Source organism: Ambystoma mexicanum, chromosome 9, assembly GCF_040938575.1.
Source record: "Ambystoma mexicanum isolate Mex_15411 chromosome 9, UKY_AmexF1_1, whole genome shotgun sequence".
In the NCBI taxonomy this organism is placed as follows: Eukaryota; Metazoa; Chordata; class Amphibia; order Caudata; family Ambystomatidae; genus Ambystoma; species Ambystoma mexicanum.
In genome coordinates this window covers 266,531,651-266,544,417 of record NC_090931.1, presented here as the reverse complement: position 1 = coordinate 266,544,417, position 12,767 = coordinate 266,531,651, and the positions used below count along the sequence as shown (strand labels likewise).

Genomic DNA, 12,767 nt, shown 5'->3' with positions numbered 1-12,767 from the left:
CTTGCTACTAGCACTCCCAGCAAAAACAGTGGAGCCAGGCGCGTTGCCCTTGTCACTGCGTTCGGGTTTAACGCTGCAAGGGTCACGTGGTCTGGCTTATCACAGCTGATTTCCAGGAGCTTCCGGGTGGGCGTAGCCAGTCCAGCTGATCCCCTTAAAGCAACAGGGATATTCCGGGATATCCCGGTCTTTAGTATTCAAAAGTTAATGATGTAAGTCCCAAACACACAATAGAGCTATAGAGCTCAGCCCCCGGAGCAAACGCTGCACTCCAGGCAGGATTCCCAGGACAGCACAGCAGCGAAAACAGTGGAGCCAGATGCGTTGCCCTTGTCACCGCTTTCGGGCATTAACTGTTGTATATACTGGCCCTGGAACCACTGGCAGCTTTCCTTAGAGCAGAGTACGGTACTGGGTTAGACATAGATGGGGTGGTACACCAAATTTCGTTATATGCGGACGACATACTCCTCTTTGTGGGGAACCCGCAAGTAAATGTATCATGTCTACTAGAAGCAATAGATGCGTATACCAGACTGTCAGGGATAGCCATTAATAGAGACAAGTCCTCTCTATTCCCCTTAGCAGATCTAAGACGGGTCCCTTCAAACCCTCTCCCAGATCTGGGTCTTACATGGACGCCGTGCTCCTTCCGTTATCTGGGGATAGAAGTGCATCATGATACAGCAGACACACACAGACACATGTGCAGCCCTAGATAGAATACAGAAAGCCACGGTCTTTTGGGGGACATTTCCGCTGGGTATGATAGGGAGGGATGCCCTGCTGAAGATGATTGTATTGCCACGCATGCTATATTACTTCACAAACATCCCATATGACATACCCAAGGATTTCACACAATTGGATACAAAAGCACGGGAGTTCCTGTGGGGAGGGGGGAGGAATAAGACTGCGATCAGGACTCTGCAGAGGGACTATAAGGCAGGAGGCATCAGATTGCCAGACTTCGAAAGATACTACTTGGCAGGGCAACTGCTATTTGTGGTCAAATGGCTGGGGGGAAGAAGCAACAGTAGACTCAATGTTTTTTCAGCCGGCAATAAAAGCACGCTATCTGAGAGAAATGTTATGGATCGACAAATCCCTGATCAAGACCCTACCTAACATGGTTAAACTTACAATGACCCTATGGAACAAGGCATGGAGAATCCAGGTGATGAAAAACCCCTTCACTGCACATATCCCTCTGGCGGGATTCGGTGGCCCGGATACGGGGACTCTCGCAACATACCGATCCCATTGGGAAGCCAAAGGGGCATAGGACAGATAAGTGACCTGCGGAAAGAAGGGCAATTGGTGGAATTCCCAAACCTGATGGAGGAGCACGATATACATGGAGGCCAATTTATATTGCACAATAGTATAGTTCAGACAATTAAGAAGAGATGGGCTGAGTGGCCAGAAGATGAAGACACGGGAGGGAGGCTGGATGCATGGTACGATGTGTCAGAAGGAGGCCACACGGGGCCTCATCACAAGTTGGGCGGTAACACCGGCGCTATTAGCGCCGGCGCTAATAGCCCTACCGCCAAACCCCCCCCCGGTGCTATTAACGCCGGATCACGGGTTTGGCGGAACATTTAGTGCCCATTTCCCATTGGGCCCATTCAGGAATTCCTCATTCCCCATTGGGCCCAATGGGGAAAATGTGTGCTATTACCGCCAGCGGATTTCCCGCCAGCAGTAATCGCGCCAAAAATCGGCAAATTTGACGCGGATTTCCCCCCAGCTCAGAGCTGGGGGGAAATCCTCCAAAGCCATGATCTGGCGGAACCTTAAATGTGGCAGTAATACCGCCGCATTTAAGGGTTACCGCCAAACTTGTGATGAGGCCCACGGTCTCCAGACTATGTGAACAGATGCTGAGATCGAATAATGAGCGGGAGCTGCATACGATAGAGCGTTGGGAAGGGTAGCTCCAGAGGCCCTTCAGTGACCAAGAATGGTCTAGAGTTTTGAGATACCCAAAAAAGTGTCCAGGAATGCAAGATTCTGACAAGCGCAGTTATACCTTATGCATAGAGCGTACCTCACACCAAGGAGAATGACCATGATGGGAGTGGGGGAACCTCGAAACTGCCCCTGCTGCACCGAAGAAGATGCCGACATGGTGCATATGTTTTGGACTTGCCCAGTGATACAGACCTTTTGGGAGGGCATCAAAGAGAGGGTAGAGAGGGGAGGACTCCAAATGCAAGCATGGGCCCCAGAATCTGATTTATTGTGCCTCTTTCCCAGAGGAGACAGGCAAAGGACTCATCTGGCTAAGATGAAGGATGTGGTGTGCATTTTAGTCAAGCGCCGAATAGCAATAGCATGGGACTCCAGTGTGGGCCCGAACATAGACTCGTGGTGGTCTGACCTCCAGAGATGGTCGGTAGCAGAAACAGCAGTGTGGACAAGAGCGTTGCCAAGGGGAGAGGGGGAGAGTGGGCAAAAGTTACTTTCATGGAATTCCCTGATACAAGACTTATTTGGACACGGAGAAGAGGGCAGCACAGATGTCCCCGGAACAGAGGAGGGGCGCTGACGGGAGAATAGGCAATATACAGGATAACCCCCTGATGAGGTGATGTTTGATGGATAGGACTTTGAGAACGGGAAAAATGGGCGGTCATAGACCAGGACTAAACGGCCAAGACGATCGCTCCAAGTTGAACTACGAGGAAAGGCGGAATCCACAAAGATGTGCCAGAGTGATTATGTTTTGTTTGTTGTTGTTGTTGATGGTTAATGTTGTAAAATAAAAAGTTTAAAAAAGATGCACATCCAAAGGAATGGCATTTGAAAGCTTAGAGACCAGAAGTTGAAAGGAGCAAAATCAGGAAATATACAAGAGAGACAAGAAGTAGCAAGAAGAAATTGAGACGCAGAACAACAAGAGCATCATGGTTGATACAAAGAAATAAGACAGGAGAGATAAATATGAGCAACCCATTAAGACATTTGAAAACATAGGACATGAAACCTAAAACTAACTTCTTCTGTATCACATTCTAGCTCCAAGCAAAATTTCACTCACCCCTCTTTTCCTGCTCTACTCTCTCAGAAGGTGTTGGCCTAAATGTCATCTTATGTTGTAGTGTAGAGTTCCCGTGTGCTAGACTATAAGACACTTCACCTTTCTGACTGGGGAAAATGTGTTTGGTTTCCAATAGGCAATGTTGGTTCTGATAATACAGGAAGGAGATATTGGGATTTGGGATGGTGGTCTCAGGAGAACAGCTTGTCAAGGGAAAATTCCATTACCTCCTGTGAGGTGTTTGACAGCTTAGTTTATTTTGTTTATTTGTATAGAGCGGCCAAACCCTCAGGTAACAGGGCGCATTGGGCTTGAGGAAATACATGGGTTACAGAAAGGTTGCACATGTGAGATGCATAAAAGGGCAATACAATGGGTAGCATAAGGACCAGGTTACAGTGTGGGCCATGTCGTGGTACAGGCTGGCTAGGTTACAATGGAGTTACAGAATGCAGTATAGATATGCATGCAGGTATCCTATTCTTACTGAGTAGTGAGCCAGGTTTTCACCCTAGCTCTGAATGACCAGAATGACTCCTCAGACCTGATTGTCATGGGGAGTGTGTCCCAACATTTCGCTTCTAGCACTGGGGAGCTAGATCCCCCTGCTGTTTTCAGATTGAATTTGGGAATATTCAGTTGGTGCTTGTAAGGTGTTCTGGTGGGTCTAGAAGTGCTATGCCTGTAGAATTTGTCTGATAAGTACCTGGGGCAGTCAGTGAAGGAGTTCTAAAATAAAAATCAAAAATAGTCCAAACCTCCAACAAAGTGAGTAAAGCACTTGCGTCCTATTTAAAAAATAATCGTGGTATTAGAGTATCAGATGATAAAGCAATAATTGATACTGTCACAAAATTCTATGATCATGTATATTCCCCTGAAAAAGATTGCCCTTTAACCAATCTTAATTCCTTCTTTGATAACATTGGCAGAGACTCATACTCTGTTAGACCTGAGTGCCTTAGATAATCAGATTAACATACACATAATTTCTAACGCCATTAACAATTTACAAAAAGGCAAAGCCCCTGGTCTAGACGCATTTTCTATAGAACTTTATGGTCACTCTACTGCTAAGCTTACACCCAAGTTGGAAGCGTTATTTTTGGATTTCTCTAATGAAGGCAGATCATATGGCACGTTCGCAGAGGCCTTAATAATTCTTTTTCCAAAGGCGCAGTTAAGGGTACTTAGGAACCCAAGAATTATAGACCCATTTCCCTCATTAATGTTGACTGTAAAATCTATGTTTAAATAATAGCGGATTCAAATTAATCTTTCCTTCCAAAAATCTTGAGACCCGATCAAATTGGAATTGTTAAAGGGCTTCTGAAGAGATTCAAACTCTTCTTTCCAGATCCAAGGCAACTTAAGTAGCCTTCTAGAGTATGTTTCTTTAGAGAATATCTGTAACTGTTCCTACTTCATTTGGTAAACTTTGTCGGCTACAATGAGTCCCTCTTTTTGGGAATCCAAGCATGCATTAGTCAAGAAAGGCATCATTGGGTGATGAGGATTTTTGGTTTCAACAAAGTTGGTCTTGCCAATTTAGTATCCACCAACACCTGACTTGGACTCACTCTTGAATTAGAAAGGTCGTTTTCCACAGACAGAGGGGCAGAGCATTGCCGTCAGGATTGGTTTCGGAGAGTTGCAGGTTCCTGAATGGCTTCCTCACATCAAGTGTTTGTCAATGTCTTCTTCCACCATTCACAGACTCATTGCTGAGGCTCCACTTGATAACTTTAGCAGACCCAACACATTTATGGGAGGTTGGGGCTAGAAGGTGGGGGAGTGGCTCAGTCCCCTCCTAAACTATCCGTTCAAACATTTTGGCAGCCACCACATTGAAACTTTTCATGCTTCTTCCCTGGATTTGTCACTGTGATGTGAATGCAGCCACCATTCACCCCCACCCCACCACCCTCCCCACGCATGGATCTGGCTACTGCAGCAGCTTTAGAACTTTGAGGAAGGCATAGTTATGTTTCTACACAAAAACATCTTTATCACATTCTGCCCTCGATAGCAACATCAGGCTGCATGGCTGCACTTGATTTTACTCACCTGCTTACTCCAAATGTACAGCAAGACTACAGCCTCCAGAATTAGTTTTATGTTGCCACCAACCATTGAAGCCCCTACATCTAACTATACAAAGTCAATCCTCAGAGTCTTAGATTTCCACCGAGGACGACACATACCGTATTTGCATCTGATTGCTTCGGTTACAGCTCACCAGGTAGGAATCTGGAAACCAGTCAGGGAGAAGTGAGAAAATACAGGCACAATGCTCCGGAGGGACATATTGGCTCTTTTGCTTCACAGCTATTGTTTGCATCAATGTTCTTTCTAATTAATAATCCTGTATGCAGAATTAGAATGCTTATGTGCACTATTGTCTTAGTCGTGTGTGCAACTAAGTGATGCAGTGCGCTTCTATCATGAACAAGTATTGCTGACAATCAACCCCTTCATTCAGGGGTAGTAGGTGTCTCCACAAGACTGCAGAGAACCAAGCCTCTGGTGATGATTAATTAAAAATCTTCCAGCCATCAACCTTCGGTTTTGATTGACTCATACACAACACTGGGATATGAGAGCCCTCAGAGTGGCTTCAATGCAGTTCCAAATAAGAATCTCTGCTTTTAACCACTTCCGTACGGTTACCAAGTGTGTTCATGTGCCTGGGTACACACTATCCCAGTTCAGCACATTGCTTATTTCTACTTTTTACTTGAATTATTTATATTTAATTGTAATGTGATCCAAGACTACAGCTTTCAGATTGCAATTAGTGGAGAAACGAGAGCCTGAGGTTGAAGCATTACGTGTCTAATGTCATGAAGTTATCTGGTCACCCTAACTCCTTGCCTAGACCTTAGCGGAAGATGTCTTTATATATTTTAAGCCTTCAGATGTGCATCCTTTAAACTTTGTCAGCGAATGAACATTGTGTTCACAGGAATAGGTGCCATTTGAGCTGAAAGAGAACAGACCTTATACAATTGAGAAAAAGAAACCCCCATAGCAAAACATGCATGTGTACTGCTTACCCATATTTAAAATTACTTGTATACCTTAGATTAAGGCTGGGAAGTCGCCCTTCTCCTTTCAACAAAATAAACATTTCTTTGGAAAACTATCAGTCTATTTGTGTTTACCACACCAGCTAACCTGTAACAGTACCAGTGTCTTACAGCTGCTGATATGCTGAGGTTTTTAAGCATTTACTATTTTTATATTTGTCTTGTGGTATGTTAGAGGTTACACACACATACCTACAGATTGTCTGTATAGATGGTAATTTATGGAGTTCTGGTAGAGTTCCTTGGGCCTTTACGTAAGTGATATGCAGCGATATGAGTATTTGAATGTATTTTGCTCATCTTGGCATGTGTGTTATAGATATTCATAATGATGGGCCATATGGTCTTACCGTGTATACTATTACAAGATATAAATAGTATTTATTTCCTCTATGAAGAATTCCTAAACATACCATATTGTAATTGAAAGGAATTTTTGTTAGTATGTTTGCATTTGCATTGTTCTATAGTCTCCTCTTTAAAATATCAAAAGGAGTATAACATGGTGTTTCTGGGTAAATCCATATTCAACTTTGGATTTAATTCCCCAAAGTGAGTGGTCTTGATTTCTCTGTAAATAGTTGATCTTCTGTGAGGATGCAAGAAGTGTGTTCAGAGCCACAAGCAAAACACATGGAGGCTCTTGTTCAATGGGGCGTAACGTTAATGGGAGACTTTTACGCTTTCCATTAACGTTACCCCCATTTCTAATCATTGGTATGGTGTTTCTGTCACCTCCTCCTTCTCTGCCATATAAAGTCTCCAGCATTTGCGCTGGCATGGATTTTTGTTGGTACAAATGCTGGAGATCCCTATGGGATCCGCCACCTTTATGCACCATAAAAAATACAGGGATCTACAAAATGAGCCCCATTGAATGCTTCATTATGTGTGATATTTTTGCTGAATAGGTTTTTCCCATATGCAAACATCGATTTCGAAGTCATACTTTGTAAATAAGTAGAAAGCCCATTGGATAGATTGAGGTTATGATGGTGCCACTAGATGTTTGACTCAACAGTTGTTTACATTCTGCAGAGTAGTCTTGAGCAGCTTATGTATGAAGACAAGAATAAAGCTCAACGGTTACAGACTGAACTGGATGTCAGCGAGCAAGTGCAGAGGGACTTTGTTAAGCTTTCTCAGACGTTGCAGGTAAGGGTGCTTGTTCGGGCAGTTTTCTGTCATTATCTATAAATATTTGTTACTACTAAACTGATGCATTTCTTCCTAATTTCCTTTTTGTGCCTGTATGTACATTTTGAATTTCGTTGGGGTTTGACTCTTTCCAGGATTTCAAACACTTGATGCTAACATCTAGCAAAGGATCCTGTCTATGTCTTTATCACTAGAGACTGCTTTTAAATAATGATCTCCATTTCTTCATATATGTGACTAAATATTAGGGATTAGCTGTTATGGATAATGAGCGCATGATAAAATGTATGATCACAAGACTTCCAACACCATTGAAGTGTCCTGGCTCTGATGCTGTTAAAGCAATTTTCCTGTATTCTTCAGGAGGATGTCCCTCCTGGTATGTCTCCTTTTCACACCTTTGTTACGGTGGCAAGGAGTGGCTAACACTACCAGCAACTGTCAGGTGGCTTTGAGTATGTAGATCTGTTTTGTGTGGCTCAGTTAGGAGGAGGTGATGTTTCCAAAGTTATTGTTACGTGAATTACATGCATTGCACTATGTTCATAAAAAGCTGCAAAAGACACAGTAGGTTTGGACGCTGGCAGGCTTTTTAATTGCATCAGGCCCGGCCAAAAATAAGATTGTTTCGGCTTGTACGAAAGCATGAAAAAGAATCTAGTAATCTTTGTTACCCAATTCTTTGTGTCATTCACAATAAAGCCTCTCATAACTAGTGTGTTCCTGCAAGTGATCCCTGTGACAGAGTCCTCTTTATCGCAGTTAAGCACCAATATTGCAATATCATCATCTTTGGGAATTCTACTCCTATACAGTGCATCTAAAGAATCCAGGATATTCAAGGAAAGGACCTGAGATTTATTTTCAGGATTATCTTTCAAGGTTTCTGAAATTCAGGTGCACAGAACCAGCTCAGATTTTGCTAACTTCTTTTGGTCAATTCTGGTCAAATCAAGTTTCCATCAGATATTAATAACAGGGTGCAAGTCCAATGTTGTTTTTTTTTATTTTGGAATACACTCATGAGTAGCTATATTAGTATCCATCTTATAACCCCGCTCCTTGTTTGCTCTCTATAAACAGCCCCAGCAGAGGGCTCAGTGGGCCTCCATCCTCTCACATGCCACCTACCAACGGTCATTGTAGTGGAAAACCTAGATCAAATATCCCTGCAAAGGTACTAACTGGCCCTGTTTGTGTGTAGTGTGAGAACCCAAGGGTGTTCTCACGGATAGACCCCGAGGATCTTTTGTTCAGGTGGCCAGGGCATGGCCATTGCCTTTGGAACCAGACCCTGCGGGTGGACCAGTGCGGGAGCATCACCTCGACAGGTGGTCCTTGGGGATTGCGGGAGGAATGCCCTCGGGAGAGACGCAGTATTCCCCCCTCTCTGACACACCTCTACCTGACATACCCTCAGTCTACAAAGGATATGTTAAACCCAATTTTCCCATAATTACCAGGAAACGCTGTGACTTCCCAACTCCCCCACCGCTTGTCTATGGTTACATGTGTTAATAATGAACATTTTATAATGAAACCCTAAATAACGAAATTCATTAAATGTATTGAAAGGAGTCAATATAACGAAACCCAAACAATGACCGATACATATGGCGACATTGGCGTAAGGTGCATGAGTAAAGGACCTACACAAGGAAATGTTTTTTCTTAAACAATAGTAGTGTTCTCAAACCAAAGTGAAACAGCCAAAATAAACAACAGTTTCTCGTTACAGTAGTTTCTACCATCGGGTAATCGACCACAGGTTCCTGCGTGAGCACCCACGTGGTGCCGGACTCCTCTGTTGCTGGTTTTCCCCCTCTTTCATCAATAGTATCTTTCAGATATTTTTCATTCAACACAGTTCGGTTTCCTATTGACACTCCCCTCAACTCACCGGCTGTGATGAACTGCTTGCCTCTCTTCCTCTTCCAGTCAAGGTTGGTACCACAGAGACCAGCGTCTTTTCCCGGCTTGGTTATCAGCAGAGGAGGGTCTTGTGTAGTGTAGACATCTGCTGCAACACACGCTGGCTATTGTTTGTGGTCTTATGATTCCTTCTGCAGAGGTTTTATAAGCCTTGGTCAGAAAGGGCAAGGTTGCTTCCCTTTGTCACCCTCTCGGTCTACACCGTCTTTCTCCTCCTCTTGAACTGCCGTGCTGAGTTAGCTCTCACGTTGTGCGGTTTGCCTTGCTCGTCTTGTGCTCCATCTTTTATCCCTGTGGTTAAGGGAAAGGGCCGTCAGGTGGTTTATGATCTTTCCATCGATGGAAATGCATCAAAATGCAAATCCATCGATGGAAATTCATTGAATGCCATTGCATCGAAATGCTATCTTTTACGTGTAAAAGTGCATTCCCATCGAAACCAGTCCATCGAATATATAAATTGACAAGTTTAGATGGATATGCACTTTAAAATGTAAAAAACAGCATTTCCATACATTTTTTTGTAACTTTAAAACGTTACATGGAGCTGTTCAGTGCTGAAATTTTGGAACTGGCCAGCTCCTTGTAAGGTTTTAAAGTTTATTGTATATTGGGGAGGTTCCCCATCCCCCTAACCCTGACCCAACCCCAACCCTAATCTAACACTTAATATAACCCTAAATCTAGCCTTAGCCCCAACCCTAACCCCTACCCTTAATCTAACCCTAGCCCCAACCCTAACCCTAGCCCTAACCTAACCCTTAATCTAACCTTAAATCCAACCCTGACCCCAAATCTAAGCCTACCCCTAACCCTAATTATCCATCGAAAATTATTCAGTGGATATGCGTTTCGATGGAAAGGCAATTCAATGAATAATTTTTGATGGAAAGGTATTCGATAAATAAGTTTTAGATGGAAAGTCCAGCTACCCCATCAGGTGTGTGTGATTCTGGTCAATTGCCTGACTTTGCCTGACCCTTGTATTGGGACATGTCTGGTAAACGGCTCTGGTGTTAGTCCGTTGTCTTTCGTGTTGTGCGAAAGTGTTCATGTCGGGAAGAGGGGGGCAGTGTTTTGGAATATCCTACACGCTAAGATGGGGGAAAAGGGATTGAAAGAAGGGGAATACCACGTCTCACCCCTCAGTTTCCTACTGCTACTCCCACTCCCCAAGGACCCCCCATCGAGGTGATCCTACCTCAATGGTCCACCCGCAGGAGCTGGATCCAATAGTGATGCCTGTGTCCTGGCCACCTGGATGACAGATCGACTGGGACTAGCCAGGAAGACACCTTCAGGTTTCTCACAGCTAAGAAAGATTGAAATTTGCAACAATATATCGCAAGTGAAGGCAGCACGCGTGTGGATGGGGCGCGAGGAAAGGCAGATCTGCAAATGTACCTTAAAGCAAGGACATCTGAGGAATCGGTGATACTGAGTAATGGAGTGGTCTGGCAAAGGGAAGTAGCCCATTCGAAAGTCTCTGTGAAAGGTACATTGTTTGTAGTGATAAAAGTGAATGAACTGTAAATATGAAAGTGAACAAAGTTAACCCCGAGGGAAGGGGAGAGGAAAAGCTGAACATTGAATTCTGAGTCGAAGTGGCCCTGCAGTGGTCTGTAAAGAAGCCACGCACATTTGAAAGTCTTTGACATCTGAAAAGCAGTCTGAGCCCAACTAAGGGAGACCCGAAGTGTAAAAAGCTTGGGGAAGCAAGTCCCGGCAAGAGTTGTTGAACTGTGATAGGTCTGAGCCTGGCAGAGGAGATCCATGTGAACTTTGTACTTTGAAAGGTCCGAGCCCGACTGAGGGAGACCTACCTGAACTTTGTGTTTTGGAAATCGTCCGAGCCTGACTCAGGGAGAAGAGTGTGAACTGTGTATTGAAGCTGGAAAGAGAGACTTTAGCGTGGAAGGGCAGGCAGGCCTCAATCCACATTATGAACTGCCTTTAATTTTGAAGAACCTGTGTCATCCTGTCTACGGGGACCGCCTGACCCTGTGCCGTCCAATGTGGGGAGGAGAGCAGAGTCAGCCACATTGATTCTTTATAGTTTTGCACATTATTCCTTTTGTGTACACATTTTTTCCTACACACATTTTGTTACATTGAAGTATGGGCTGGCATTAGGTTTTTTTAGCATAGGTCATTTTGTTTTGACAGACTCCAGTAGGACTGTTATTTATTATTTGATGGTCAAGCATGCTCCCATCCTAGACGCAGGGGAAGATGGGCATTCTTCCAACCCCTTTTTCGAGAACAATAAAGGTTTTCCAAAGGTATCTTTTGTGTCTGTCTTGCTTTTGATACCATGCTTCCCTTACAGTAGATATATTTCTAGGCGGAGGTGGTGAGCACCCTATCTAAGGAAGGAAAGGAAAACAACTTTCCCTGTTTTAATCCAAAGTATCCAATATTGATATGTGGCTTTTCAAAAGAAAGCAAAATGCACAACAAATGGTGCTGAATATGGGTTTTCTTAGAACGTTATTCTGCCCACTTCTGAGCCATAGCTTTCCAGAAAAGGAAGCATCATTTCCTGTTGAATTTGTGCTCAATATGGCCACTCCTACCATGAAAGAATTTGAAAGGAGAGAGAGGTGCAGTCCCTCTTAATCAGCTACCCATGTATCCTATGAAAGTCTGCTTCCTCCTTTGTACTTCTTACTCCTATTATGGATTTAGTGGCATCAGTGCTCCTGTCTCTGTTGCCACCTTTATTGCCTCCTCTCAGTCTCAGCAGAGAATGTGCCTTCTAGCCCAGAGGTCGGAAACATTTGATTTCAGATTTGTTGGACTTCTAATCCCACCAGTCCTAGCCAGCATAGTCACTGGTGAGGTATCACAGGATTAGTAGTTGTAATCCAAAACAGTGTCCAGTCAAAGTTTTGAATACATTGTTTCGAAATGCAATAGTTTTGAAACAAAAGGATCGGAAAAAAAATGTCGAATGCCTTTTTTTTAATGTATTTTTTTTTTGCCTTTCGTATAGGAAAAAATACTGGTTTTTCCCTAAAAAACGGAGGTTTGGTGGGTGACCCCCCACCCCCTCCCAAAAATAAACATGCTTTTGAATTTTTTTTTCCGGTCCTTTTGTTTCAAAACTATTGCATTTCGAAACAATGTATTCGACCCATTCACTATAAACCGTCCAAAACATCTGGCATGCCGCAGGTTGCAGACCCCTGTCCTAGTCAATCAGGCCTTCAGGTTTCTCCTTCAAATATGCAGACGAAGTACAAGAAATTGAGTATACACCGTATTCGGGTCAAGACATTACCTGAGGGCATTAGGCAGTTTTTAGGGCTCCAGATTACCAACCGGCCGGCGCACATGCATAACATATGCAAGAATCTGTTTGTCTGGTCAAACCCCAGAAACTTCTCATCCTGCTCTGCAGTCAGCAGTTGTAGCTGTAGCCATGGCACAGGTAAAGCACTCCACTATTTCGTTTGCATTAGTATACCCAGGGAAAGAAGAGAAAGCAGTAGAAGCTTTCAAAAACATTTATATAAAACTGTTTGCTCCATCTGAGGCAA

General features: G+C 43.8%; 1 protein-coding gene across 3 annotated transcripts in view; it reads left to right on the top strand.

The window, feature by feature from the left end:
* Nucleotides 1-12,767, top strand: part of RABEP1 (rabaptin, RAB GTPase binding effector protein 1) — a 1,480,178-nt gene that overhangs the window by 1,427,332 nt on the left and 40,079 nt on the right. For 2 of the 3 annotated variants that reach the window (XM_069614603.1, XM_069614604.1), the window contains exon 17: nucleotides 7,174-7,290. The exons of the other annotated variant lie outside the window; for it this stretch is intronic. In XM_069614603.1, the coding sequence (XP_069470704.1) occupies nucleotides 7,174-7,290 (117 nt within the window). The remainder of the gene's footprint in view (nucleotides 1-7,173; nucleotides 7,291-12,767) is intronic. 3 annotated transcript variants of the gene reach the window in all.